Source organism: Pantherophis guttatus, chromosome 7, assembly GCF_059756535.1.
Source record: "Pantherophis guttatus breed Tessera chromosome 7, ASM5975653v1, whole genome shotgun sequence".
Classification (NCBI taxonomy): Eukaryota; Metazoa; Chordata; class Lepidosauria; order Squamata; family Colubridae; genus Pantherophis; species Pantherophis guttatus.
This window is the reverse complement of record NC_142069.1, coordinates 87,781,011-87,795,032: the sequence shown is the minus strand read 5'-3', so window position 1 is coordinate 87,795,032 and position 14,022 is coordinate 87,781,011. Positions and strand designations below refer to the sequence as shown.

The window sequence follows — 14,022 nt, the reverse complement described above, 5'->3', positions numbered from 1 at the left end:
ACTTGAGAAATTTTGCTAACAAGAGTCAAATAACGTCCTGCCCAGAAGCAAAACTGAATTGCTTCTGATCTGTTTTGTTTTGTTTTTTTTTAAGCAGGAAGAATGGTGGTGAATTACTTTCGTTTGGAGAAGCTTCTTTCTAGGTTTGACATAAAACCATGATAAACCGGATCACTTCCCTGAAAATTAATTTCCTTCGTGCCCCGGGTTCCCTAAATACTGGAAGAATATCTGCCCTTAACTACAAGGCCTCAACAGGTTTACTTAATTCAATTAATCAGTGGGACAACTTGTCCCAAAGATGCTTTTTCAAGAGGCGACTGGTTTTTCCTTTGAAGACGTTTCGCTTCTCATCCAAGAAGCTTCTTCAGCTCTGACAGGATAGTGGGGAATGGAAGGGTTTATACTCCTTGCAGACCGCTGGTCATTTGCATTCTTTTTATAGAATCGTTGAGGCCACCTGGAGGTTAATCTAGAGCAGGGATGGCTAACCTTTTTGCCATCGCATGCCAAAAGCGTGGGGGAGTGTGGGGGGGTTGCGCGCATGTGTGCCCACACCCATAATTCAATGCCCCCTCTGTGCCCCGTCCCCTGCGCATGCATCCCCCCCGCGCTCCCTCGTGCATGCACGCACGACCCCCCCCCACATCCCGTTTTGGGCCTAGCAGGCCTCCCTGAAGCCTCCGGAGGCCAGAAACGGCCCGTTTCCAGACTTTCAGTAGGCCCGTTTTTCGCCCTTCCAAGGCTCCAGAGGCTTTCTTGGGGAGGGCGAAAACGGCTTCTCCAGCCCCCGTGGAGGCCCTCCAGCCCCTGTGGAAGTCAGTTTCCTGACTTCCGGTAGGCCTGGCAGGCCTGTTTTTCACCCTCCCCAGGCTCCAGAAGCTTTCCTGGAGCCTGGGGAGAGCAAAAACGGCCTCCCCCATGGCCCTATCCCCAGAAACGGCCCGTTTCCAGACTTTCAGTAGGCCCGTTTTTCGCCCTTCCAAGGCTCCAGAGGCTTTCTTGGGGAGGGCGAAAACGGCTTCTCCAGCCCCCGTGGAGGCTCTCCAGCCCCTGTGGAAGTCAGTTTCTTGACTTCCGGTAGGCCTGGCAGGCCTGTTTTTCGCCCTCCCCAGGCTCCAGAAGCTTTCCTAGAGCCTGGGGAGAGCAAAAACAGCCTCCCCCATGGCCCGAGGCCCTCCGGAGGCTGAAAACGCCCTCCCAGAGCCTCTGTGTGAGCCCTGTACTTACCTGGCATCCAAAACGGGCTGCGTGAAGACTCCTGGGAGGGGAGAGGCAGCTTGGGCGGCAGCACGCGCATGTGCACTGGAGCTGAGCTAGGGCGTGCCCGCAGATATGGCTCCGTGTGCCACCTGTGGCACGCGTGCCATGGGTTCGCCATCATGGATCTAGAGGTTTAGCACCACTCAGGTGACCCTAATGACACAGATAAACCTCCAGGTAGCCTCAACGACTCTCTAAAAGGATGCAAACGACCAGCTGTCTCCAAGGAATATAAATACTTCCATCCTCCACCGTCCAGTCAGAGCTGAAGAAGCTTCTTGGATGAGAAGCGAAATGTCTTCAAAGAAAAACCAGAAAGTCCAGTTGCCTCTTGGGACAACCATGACCTGGGTGACCGAGACAGAATCTCCACGGACAGTGGAACAAGTTGCCTCCAGAAGTTGGGAATGCTCCATCACTTGAGCTTTTCAAGAAGCGACTGGACAGCCATTTGTCAGGAATAGTGTAAGGTTTTCCTACCTGAGCAGGAGGTTGGACTAGAAGACCTCCAGGGTCCCTTACAACTCTGTTATTCTGTATTCTGCTTAACAAATGCCTTTCATTCTGCAAAAAAAAAAAAATTTAAAAAATCACCGCAAGTAAAATCTGAAAACTCAAGACGGACGACGAAGTTGAACTGCAAGAATCTGATAACAAAATTTATCTCCGCGGAAGGAGGCCAATCCCTTCCTTCTTAAGAAAAATGGAAGCCATCCCATTCCAGTTCATCCTTCAACCGTTCCCTCGCTTTGCTTCCACTCTAAACCGAATCGAATTCGGTTAATTCCAAGCCAAATTGTTTGCTTAGAAGTCATTCTGATGAGGTTCTCACATTGGTTTTTTGAGATTTGCAGGGTCAAAAAAAAAATAAAAAAAAAATATGAATTTCTGGCAACCTAGACCAGGAAGACACCCGCCCGCCCCCCCTCAAAATGAAGCAAAATCTTCTCCACAGGCCTGGTAGAACCCCAGAGCCCACAGGCCACAAATCATTTAAAATGTTGTAATTCTAAGATCTCAGCTTTCCTTGTGCAAAGGACCGTCGGTGGGAAAGAAAGATTTCTAAAGATAATCGCATCCACGGAAAGTAAGCACCAGAAGAAGCTGTTTTCTCTCATTGCACACAACATCAGTGGAGTATTAACGTTACAATCAGTTTACAATTCCCCCACCCCCAAATAGACATGATTCTTTCCTTCCTTCTGTTTTACTCCTAAGAGGCGGGGTTACGTTTGTTCCCAAGTCTCGGGGTTCCAGGTTAACTGCTTTTACGAATCGCCTGGTTTCTGACTTCGTTGTTCTTTTTTAAGCATTTTAATTTTTCGAGCCGGTCAACTAAGACGCCACCTCATCCCTCGACTCTCATTCTGAAGTTCAGCAAGCGTCCAGAATGGAACTCTTAAAGACCTCAAGAGAGTCACTTCCACTCTGCAAGCTCTTTCCTTCTTGCCAATTCTTCTCGGCGATCGCCTCTTGGTTAGCGGGTAAGAGGATGTGGGATTTTTATTTCTATTTCCCCCCCTCCCCCGAAGGGCATGGTTTAAAAATAGGGAACCGTTTCCACAGAGGCAGTAGGAAGCAGACCAGAAACAGGCCAGTGAGGTCATTCAGCGCAGCTCCTTCAGCATCCCTCAACCAAGGCTTTCGAAAGATCTAACCGATCGGCGGCTGAGATTTATTCCACGTCAGAGGCGTCGTTGTCGGAGAGATGGTAATTACTTCCCTTCACCCGGATGTACTCGATATACCTCCCGTCCTCCGATTCGGGAATGCCACATGTACATAGCGAAGTCTCAAACAAGCATTCAATTTCCTCCAGTTTTTTGCCTTTGGTCTCTGGAAGGCAGCCGTACAGAAAAAGGAGTCCCACGAACGCAAATCCGGCATAAAGGAAGAACGCTCCTGGAGTTTTAAAAAAACCAAAGAAACAAAGAAACACGTCACCCCATTTAGAGTTAATATATAGGTTGGGATTTTTTTTTTTTTTTTAAAGGAAGTTTCTAAGGCTGTGGGTCTCAATCTGTGGTCCGTGGATCCCTGGAAGTGGGGGGAGGGCACAGTGTCATCACAGGGAGTCCGTGAAGGTTTGGAAAAAGATGTTATGATTTAAATCTTGCGTTAAGTCTTGGGGGTCCATGGCCACAAAAGGTATTTAAAGGGAGTCCGTGGTGAAGAAAAGGTTGAGAAACACTGTTCTAAGACTTCTCTTAAGATCCATATTTCAAGAATATTACATAGGTGGTTTCGTTCAAAGCATTATATATAAAGTCAAGGACACCCCTACAAACCTAATATTCATTAATTCATTCAATTTCTACACTCACCCATCTCAGTCCTTCCTTCCTTCCTTCCTTCCTTCCTCCTCTCATCTCCTCTCCTTCCTTCCTTCCTTCCTTCTTCCCTCCCTCCCTCTCTCCCTCCCTCCCTCCCTCCCAGAATCATTGACTGGGTGTAGAAATTGAATGAATGAATGAATGAATGGTAAGGTAAAGGTAAAGGTAAAGGTTAAGGTTCCCCTACACATGCTTGCTAGTCGTTTCCGTCTCTAGGGGGCAGTGCTCATCTCCGTTTCTAAACCAAAGAGCCATGCTGTCCAAAGACGTCTCCGTGGTCATGTGGCCGGCATGACTAAACACCGAAGGCGCATGGAACACTGTTACCTTCCTACCAAAGGTGGTCCCTATTTTTCTACTTGCATTTTTCACGCGCTTTCGAACTGCTAGGTTGGCAGAAGCTGGGACAAGTAATGGGAGCTCACCCCGTTACGTGGCACTAGGGATTCGAACCGCTGAACTACTGATCTTCTGATTGACAAGCTCAGCATCTTAGCCACTGAGCCACCGCATTCCTATATATGTAGTCCTTGGCTTATGACCACACCTGAATGCAAAATTTCAGCTGCTACATGAGACAAACATTAAGTGGGTTTTGTCCCATTTTACGACCTTTCTTGCCACATTTGTTAAGTGAATCACTCCAGTTGTTAAGATAGTAACACCGTTCTTAAGTGAATCCAGCTTCCTCATTGACTTTGCTTGTCAGAAGGTCGCAAAAGGGGATCATGTCACCCTGGGACACTGCAAATCGTCATAAATGTGAAACAAGCATCTGAGTTTTGATCACGTGACCACAGGGATACTGCAACGGTCTTTAAGTGTGAAAAAAGGGTCATAAGTCACTCTTTTCACTGGCGTTGTCACGTCAAAGGGCCCTCAATGAACGACTGTAATTCGAGGAATACCGTATATGACAGTTAAAAAAATATTAAGAACGTTTTAAAACGTGTTAAAAACATTTCGAAACAATAAAGCAACTTAGGATGCCAAGGCAAATAATTGAAAATTGAAAAACGAAAACCCCAATGTATCCGAAATTAAATTGTTCTGGGTCTTGTTTTAAGAGGAAAAATAAAAAAAATAAATTCTTACCATAATAGGTCAGATATTCAGCTGTGTGCAGGAAAGTAAGTGATACCAGAACGTTGAAAATCCAATTGACGCCAGAGGAACACGCGTTTCCTGTACTTCTCGCCCAAAGGGGATAAATTTCGGAATTGATGGTCCACGGCATTGGCCCCATTCCTTTTGACAAGTAATTGAAAAATAACCGATTAAAGTTTTTAACTTCAGTATTCTTAAATGATCTACCAAGATGGAAAGTTAAGAAATGATTAACATGGGTGAACCAGGGACTTTGCGGTGTCCCTGGGATCGTCAGGATGTGCCCTCCACTATCACAGTCAAAACGAGACTGTGAGGTCCAAAAAGGACCATCCAGCGGTGGGGTTTTTGGCAGTAATCCTGGAGCCCAGGAATCCTCTGACCGTCCCGTCGCAACGTCAGCTCCTCCCCCTTAAGAAATGATTAACATGGGTGGAAGATGTCCTGAATAATATTTGCCTTTGATATAAATGCACGATGTGAAGAATATTCACCCTAATATCGCTTGTTCTCGACTTGCAATCGCAGTTGAACCCAAAATACAGTTGTTAAGCGAATCATGCGGTCGTTAAGTGAATCCAGTCCTCCCCCCCCATTGCCGTTATGTGTACTGTTCAGTTCAAAGTAAGATTCGCCGTCTAGAGGAAAGTGTACATGGTTTTTTTCTTCGTTCAATTCACTGGAATTGATTTTACCCAGGTGAAAGCAGAATCTGCTTCCCTACCCTATAAAATTACAAGGCTAGATGGTTCAAGGAGATATAGTAATAGAAAACATAGAATAACAGAGTTGGAAGGGACCTTGGAGGTCTTCTAGTCCAACCCCCTGCTTAGGCAGGAAACCCTACACCACTTCAGACAAATGGTTGTCCAACCTCTTCTTAAAAACTTCCAGTGTTGGAGCATTCACAACTTCTGGAGTCAGGTTGTTCCACTGATTAATTGTTCTAACTGTCAGGAAATTTCTCCTTATTCTAAGTTGCTTCTCTCCTTGATTAGTTTCCACCCGTTGCTTCTTGTCCTGCCTTCAGGTGCTTTGGAGAATAGCTTGACTCCCTCTTCTTTGGGGCAGCCCCTGAGATATTGGAAGACTGCTATCATGTCTCCCCTAGTCCTCCTTTTCATCAAACTAGACATACCCAGTTCCAGCAACAATTCTTCGTATGTTTTAGCCTCCAGTCCCCTAATCTTCTTTGTTGCTCTTCTCTGCACTCTTTCTAGAGTCTCCACATCATTTTTACATCGTGGGGACCAAAACTGGATGCAGTATTCCAAGTGTGGCCTTACCAAGGCATTGTAAAGCGGTATTAACACTTCACATGATCTTGATTCTATCCCTCTGTTGATGCAGCCTAGAATTGTGTTGGCTTTTTTGGCAGCTGCTGCACACGGCTGGCTCCTATTTAAGCGATTGTCCACTAGGACTCCAAGATCCCTCTCACAGTTACTACTATTGAGCAAGGTACCACATACACTGAACCTGTGCATTTGGTTTTCTTGCCTAAATGTAGAACCTTCCTTTTATGATAGGATATTTAGATGGGATATTCAAACAGGGCAACCAGTGCTTTCAATTTTATTTTACACAGAAAAATAAAAAATTCAGACATCTAAGATTTTTGACCAGGGTTACTGAGTTTTTCCAGCTGATAACAGCCAATTTCTTTTGGTCAAGGAAAGTTAAGTTCGTCACTTTGGCTTACCTGGTGCGAAGAAAACCAGGTACAATATGAGTCCCAGCAGTGCGGTCCATGAATAGGGTGTTGGACAGAAGTTATAAGCCCAAAAGAGATCTTCGGTTTTGAGTTTGGTTTCATTGGAGCATCTGGAAGGAAGGAAGGAAGGAAGGGGAAGAGAGAAAAGAAAAAGAGAGAGAGAGAGAGAGAGAGAGAGAAAGGGAGGGAGGAAGGAAGGAAAAAGAAAGAGGAAGGAAGGAAAAAGAAAGAGGAAGGAAGAAAGAAAAGAAAGAAAGAAAGAGAAAGAGAGAGAGAAAGGGAGGGAGGGAGGAAGGAAGGAAAAAGAAAGAGGAAGAACGAAAAGAAAAAGAAAGAGAGAGAGAAAGAAAGGGAGGGAGGGAGGAAGGAAGGAAAAAAAGAAGAAGGAAGAAAGAAAAGAGAAAGGAAAGGAAAGGAAGGAAGGGAGGAAAGGGGAGGAAGAGAGAAAAGAAAAAGAAAGGAAAAGAGAGAGAGAGAGAAAGGGAGGGAAGAAGGAAGGAAAAAGAAAGAGGAAGGAAGAAAGAAAAGAAAAAGAAAGAGAGAGAGAGAGAAAGGGAGGGAGGGAGGAAGGAAGGAAGGAAAAAGAAAGAGGAAGGAAGAACGAAAAGAAAAAGAAGGAGAGAGAGAGAAAGAAAGGGAGGGAGGCAGGAAGGAAGGAAGGAAAAAAGAAGAAGGAAGAAAGAAAAGAGAAAGGAAAGGAAGGAAGGAAGGAAGGAAGGAAGGAAGGGGGAGGAAGAGAGAAAAAAGAGAGAGAGAGAAAGGGAGGAAGGAAGGAAGGAAAAAGAAAGAGGAAGGAAGAAAGAAAAGAGAAAGGAAAGAAAGGAAGGAAGGGGGAGGGAGAGAGAAATGAAAAAGAAAGTGAGAGAGAGAAAGAAAGGGAGGGACGGTGGGAGGAAGGAAAGAAAGAAAAATAAATATTTGAAGATAAATGCAATGCTTATTTGCACCAACACAAAATTAGAACAGACGTAACTCATGATTATTAAGCCCCACTCTTGTCCTGAAATAAATTGAGTGGCTTCTGCTTAAAAGTAGATAATGGATCACTGGGCATGTTCAGTGTAAAATCTCTGGAACAATATCAGAAATATACTTTATTGTGAAATGACTCGGATGGTTAAAAATCATATTCCCACTACATAATTCCCAATGCAATTATGTTGTTTTTAAAATGATGCTTATTTCCTTTCTCAATCGATAGGGAGATATCACTGAATTCTGCAACCTATTTAAATTGAAGAACCTTAAGGCAAATGTCAGGGACGCGGTGGCTCAGGGGCTAAGACGCTGAGCTTGTGGATCGAAAGGTCGGCAGTTCAGCGGTTCGAATCCCTAGTGCCGCATAACGGGGTGAGCTCCCGTGACTTGTCCCAGCTTCTGCCAACCTAGCAGTTCGAAAGCACGTAAAAAATGCAAGTAGAAAAATAGGAACCACCTTTGGTGGGAAGGGAACAGCGTTCCGTGCGCCTTTGGCGTTGAGTCATGCCGGCTACATGACCACGGAGACGTCTTCGGACAGCGCTGGCTCTCTTCGGCTTTGAAACGGAGATGAGCACCGCCCCCTAGAGTCGGGAACAACTAGCACATATGTGCAAGGAGAACCTTTACCTTTACCTTTAAGGCACATGCAATTCTTTTGGGATCTACAATTTGGGATTGTAACTCTTCCAATATCTAAGGGGCTGCCACAGAATGGGAGGGGGTGTTCAACCTATTCTCCAAAGCCCCACAAGGCAGGTCAAAAACCATCGGATGGAAACTAATCAAGCAGAGAAGCAACCTAGAACTAAGGAGAAATTAATTCTTAATTAGAACAATTAATCAGCGAAACAATTTGCCTCCAGAAGTTGTGGCTGCTCCATCACTTGAGGTTTTTAAGAAGAGACTGGACAGCTGCTTATCTGAAATGGTATAGCGTAGTGATGGCGAACCTATGGCACACGGAGCTATATTGGTGGGCATGTGAGCATTGCCCTAGTTCAGTTCCAGTGCGTATGCGTGTGCTGGCCAGCTGATTTTCGGGCCTTCCGGGCCCACCGGAAGTTGGGAAACAGGCTGTTTCCGGCCTCCGGAGGGCCTCTGGAGAAGGTGGGAAAGGCCCGTTTTTCACTCTCCCCAGGCTCCAGAGCCTTTCTAGGTCCCACCGGAAGTTGGCAAACGGGCCATTCCTGGCCTCCAAGAGGGTGGGGAAGGCTGTTTTTGCCCTCCCCAGGCTCCTAGAAAGCATCTGGAGCCTGGGGACAGCGAAAAATGGGCCTACGGGGCCTGTTCTGTCCCCGTCTCACACACGCACACAAACAGATAGTCAGGGGTTAAATAAAACTGGCAGACAACAAATTCTTTCGATAAGAGGATTGGCAGCAACCCGGTAGCTGCTTGCCAAGAACTTTACTCATAGAGGGAGGGGTTGTTCCTCCGTCAGATAAACCCAAACAAGATACACACAGTTCAAGAATTGTCAAGTCCAGTCCGTATTAAATCCAAGACAGATAACGTTGTTTCAAAGATACAATGTGACTCGCTAGTAGTTAGTTTTGTCCGTCACAGAGTCTGAATGGCCACCTCACCCCCTTTTATCCCCTGTGGGGTGTGGTCCAGTGACTCAGCTTATTCTCTGGCACGCCTCCTTTTCTGCTGCGTGCGCTTGTCTCTCCGACGCTGGCGTGGATCCAGCCAAGACTTATCTCCGTCACTGTCCGACTGCGAGGAGATACCTGGCTCCTGGCCAATCTCTTCTCCTTCGGGAGACACCTGAGGCATTGCCAGAGAGGAGGGTCCTGGAGAGGGAGGCCTGGCCAACTCCTCTCCTTCATGTTCGGAGCCTTCTCCCTCTGATAAGTCAGCCTTGGGGGTCGGAGTCACAACAGGGCCCACCATACGATCGCATGCTAAAAACAGGGTTTGCGCAGGGGGGTGGGGTGCATCGAATTATGGGTGTGGGCACACAACCTCCCACGCTCCCCCAGCTTTTGGCACGCACTGGCAAAAAGGTTCGCCATCACTGGTATAGGGTCTCCTGCTTGAACAAGGGGTTGGACTAGAAGACCTCCAAGGTCCCTTCCAACTCTGTTATTCTATATTCTATACTTTATATGGAAAACCATGCAGGTTTAGGAGTTGGAAACTGAAGCTTTATCAAGTGATGTCTTTGATTGACTTGTGAATGCAGCAGGAATTATCAGAATCTGGTGGTATATTCAACTAGCTGATAACCCGGCGTTCCTGAAATTGCTCAAGGCGTTCCAGAGTTATGCTGGAACATATACACCCTATATCCTACAGCCATTGTTCTAAACTACCACAAATAATAGCACATTTAAAAAGGCCCCAATCATCACGGACAGCCAAATTTCCACCTTGACGTCAGTTTAAAGTATGGACAATAGGAAAGCAACTTCGCGGCACAGGAGTTAAATTCAGGATTGCTTCTTTAGAATTTTTTTTCCCCCTGCAGGTGTGCCGTGTTGAATGGAGGCTGATTATCCCCACTCAAGTGTCTTGAAGGCAGCAAAAAGGATACTATAATTGGCCTAGTACATTTTGGAAAGTGCCTTCAGCTGCCCACTCCATTTAATGTTTTCTTGGGAATTGCTCCTCGCTTGATCGTCTTGCAGTTCCCGTAGGGATCGAAGACAATCAGCTGACAATCTGGACTAAGCCAAACATCCCTCATTAAAACGGACACTGTGTGCAAAACGCAAAGCTCAAAAGTTGTGAAGATGCTGGGCTGCCACAGAGAAGAGAAGAGGTCAACTTACTCTCCAAAGCCCTTGAAGGCAGGAGAAGAAGCAACGGATGGAAATCAATCAAGGAGAGAAGCAACCTAGAACTAAGGAGAAATTTTCTGACAGTGAGGACAATTAACCAGTGGAACAACCTGACTCCAGAAGTTGTAAATGCTCCAACATTGGAAGTTTTTAAGAAGATGTTGGATAACCATTTGTCTGAAGTGGTGTAGGGTTTCCTGCCTAAGCAGGGGGTTGGACTAGAAGACCTCTAAGGTCCCTTCCAACTCCTATTCTATTCTATTCTATTCTATTCTATTCTATTCTATTCTATTCTATTCTATTCTATTCTATTCTATTCTATTCTATTCTATTGAAAAGAAGGACTAGGGGAGACATGATAGCAGTCTTCCAATATCTCAGGGGCTGCCACAAAGAAGAGGGAGTCCAGCTATTCTCCAAAGCACCTGAAGGCAGGACAAGAAGCGATGGGTGGAAACTAATCAAGGAGAGAAGCAACTTAGAACTAAGGAGAAATTTCCTGGCAGTTAGAACAATTAATCAGTGGAACAACCCGACTCCAGAAGTTGTGAATGCTCCAACACTGGAAATTTTTAGAAGAGATTGGATAGCCATTTGTCTGAAATGGTGTAGGGTTTCCTGCCGAAGCAGGGGGTTGGACTAGAAGACCTCCAAGGGCCCTTCCAAGCCTGTTATTCCGTTACTCTGCTTTTCTAAATGCTTTGCACTCACTGATATATATATATATATATTTACTCTGTTCTGTTTGGCCCTTGTAGAGTTAATATTCATGCTTGCATATAAAAATGATTCCCCCACTTAAGCTCTGAAAGAGGCAGCATCGTTTCATCCAATGTTGGTATAGTGTTGGCCGTTTGATGATGTCGAGGGATGCAACTTGCGTCCCAAGGCAATATATATATACACTAAACGGGTCGCAGTAGCACCAGGCAGCTGGGAAATAATTTAGACAGAAAATCGAACCTATACGACAGCGTTAAATATGGGTATGTGGAAAGCAGTGGGATGCGTGGCGACCAGCAAAATCCCTCTGCAGGAGCTGGGTCGGTACCTGAGAGAGCTCGGAGGTACTTGTGAACAGAAAGTGTTTGTAAAATCCCACATTGATATTCCTCTGAAGCTCAGATCTTGGTGTACCGAAGACTTTATGCAAATCGAAACTTCATTCAGGTCATTAATATAAATTGTGGATGAGAGCAGGTTAGAAGGAAACACAGCAATGCGTTTATTTCTATCACCGTTTCTAAGCTGTAGTTGTTCTAACCTAAAGGTAAAGGTTCCCCTTGCACATCTGTGCTAGTCGATCCTGACTCTAGGGGACGGTGCTCATCTCCGTTTCAAAGCCGAAGAGCGTTGAAGACGTCCGAAGACATCTCTGTGGTCCAAAGATGTCTCCGTGGTCATGTGGCCGGCATGACTCAACGCCAAAGGCGCACGGAACGATGTTCCCTTCCCACCAAAGGGGGTCCCTATTTTTCTACTTGCATTTTTTACGTGGTTTCAAACGGCTAGGTTGGCGGAAGCTGGGACAAGTAACAGGAGCTCACCTCCATTACGCGGCACTAGGGATTCGAACCGCTGAACTGCCAACCTTTCGATCGACAAGCTCAGCGTCTTAGCCCAAGCCACTGTGTTCTGATCTAGGCTCCCTTAAAAAGCAGGAAGCAGAGTCTTGGTCCCGGCAAAACCTCTTTTGTTTACAGGACTGTGAATTCCTTTCATTCGCAGTCAGCAAGGCCTGTATGAACAGTTTTTCAAAGGAATATTTATCAACACAGACCTTATCTCGCTTGGAAGGCTGCCAGGTAGCTAATTTCCAAGCACAGTACAAGGCAAAACTTGGCACAGAGTCTCTCAGAGTCAAGGAACGAACAAATTGTTTCCTGCAAAAGCCCACTCCCCGTTCGCTCCTCTTTTGTTTCCTATGGGAGGGGCCAATCACCTCCAAAGTGTGGCTTTACTCCCGAGTCGACCCTGCTTTCTTAGTTGTTCTTGTCTTCTGGCAGCTCTGCACATGCGCACACTGGGAACGGGCTCCAGCTGTTCCTCTGCCTCACTGCTGTCTAGCTCCCACTCTGCCTCCGACAAAGAGCCCTCGTCCGAGCTTTCCTCAGCCCCCAGGACTGGCCCAAGTTCCTCCCCAACCTCCTCACTGACTGACTCTGCAGCCAGCTCTGCTGGCCGCTGGCGGACCACAACAGTAGTCCTTGACTTACGAATGCAACTGAACCCAACTTTTCTGGTGTGGAGACATTTATTAATCGAGTTTTGTCCCATTTTGCGACCTTTCTTGCCTCCATTGTTAAGTGAATCACTGGAGTGGATAAGTTAGTAACCCAGTTGTTAAGTGAATCTGGTTTTGCTGCATTGACTTTGCGGGTCAGAAGGCCGCAAAAGGGGGATCGCGTGACCTTGGGATGCAACAAGCATCATAAATATGAGTTCATTGCTGACTTTTCTGAATTTTGATCCGACCCTGGAAATTCTGCCACGGTCGTTAAGTGTGAAAAAAGGACATAAGTACAGAAGGGGATCACAGGACCCCGGGACACTGCAATTGTCATAAATGTGAGTCAGTTGTCGAGTGCCTGAATTTTGATCACGGGTCCGCGGGGATGTTGCAATAGTAAAATGATCGTAAGTCCCTTTTTTCAGTGCCGTTGTAACTTTGGTCACTAAATGAACTGCTGTAAGTCGAGGACTATCTGTATATGCATCCAAGAAGTATAATCAAAATTGCCATCCCTCTTTATGAGGGTTAACTAATCAAGTTAACCCAAGAGCCATGGTGGTGCAGTGGTTAGAATGCGATATTGCAGGCTAATTCTGCCGACTGCCAGCAGTTCGATTCTCACTGGCTCAAGGTTGACTCAGCCTTCCGTCCTTCCGAGGTCGATAAAATGAGGACCCAGATTGTTGGGGGCAATAGGATGACTCTGTAAACCACTTAAAGAGGTCTTTAAAGCACTGTGAAGTGGGTATATAAGTCAAAGTGCTATTGCTGTCTCCGCCATGGTGGCACAGTGGTTAGAATTCAGTATTGCAGGCTAATTCTGTCGACTGCCAGCAGTTCGATCCTCACTGGCCCAAGGTTGACTCAGTCTTCCATCCTTCCAAATGAGGACCCAGATTGTTGGGGGCAAGATGCTGGCTCTGTAAACCGCTTAGGGAGGGCTGTAAAACACTGTGTAAGTCTAAGTGCTATTGCTATCGTCTCTTCTATTGAGTGACAAAATTGTGGCAAGAGTAGCAGACATTTTATGAAATATGGAGTCCTTTCTGCGCTTGGCTATTTGTTGGCAGACATTTTATTACACAAAAATAGGACGCATAAATACAAATATAGAGGGATGCGGTGGCTCAAGGGCTAAGACGCTGAGCTTGTCGATCGAAAGGTCGGCAGTTCAGCGGTTCGAATCCCTACTGCCACGTAACGGGGTGAGTTCCCGTTACTTGTCCCAGCTTCTGCCAATCTGGCAGTTCGAAAGCAGGTAAAAAATACAAGTAGAAAAACAGGAACCACCTTTGGTGGGAAGGGAACAGCGTTCCGTGCGCCTTTGACGTTGAGTCATGCCGGCCACATGACCACGGAGACGTCTTCGGACAGCGCTGGCTCTTCGGCTTTGAAACGGAGATGAGCACCGCCCCCTAGAGTCGGGAACGACTAGCACATACGTGCGAGGGGAACCTTTTCCTTTATATATACAAAATGCACTCCTGTCTCTTAATTCCTTGTCAAAAAAAAAACCCTGTGCAAGTGAATGAAAGTTATTTCTCCTAAGGAATTAACCCCCTTTCAATTGCCCTTAAAATAAGATGCTTTTAAAAGGGGGAAAAA

At 46.2% G+C, this 14,022-nt stretch overlaps 1 protein-coding gene across 1 annotated transcript in view; it reads right to left on the bottom strand.

Annotated features, from left to right (window-relative positions):
• Positions 1-2,468: 2,468 nt before the first annotated feature.
• SLC2A13 (solute carrier family 2 member 13) overlaps positions 2,469-14,022 on the bottom strand; it is a 100,249-nt gene continuing 88,695 nt past the window's right edge. The window contains exons 8-10 of the mRNA XM_034419076.2: positions 6,406-6,527; positions 4,692-4,844; positions 2,469-3,165 (exon numbers count right to left, since the gene is read on the bottom strand). Coding sequence (XP_034274967.1) covers positions 2,939-3,165; positions 4,692-4,844; positions 6,406-6,527 — 502 coding nt within the window. The 3' untranslated portion in view covers positions 2,469-2,938. The remainder of the gene's footprint in view (positions 3,166-4,691; positions 4,845-6,405; positions 6,528-14,022) is intronic.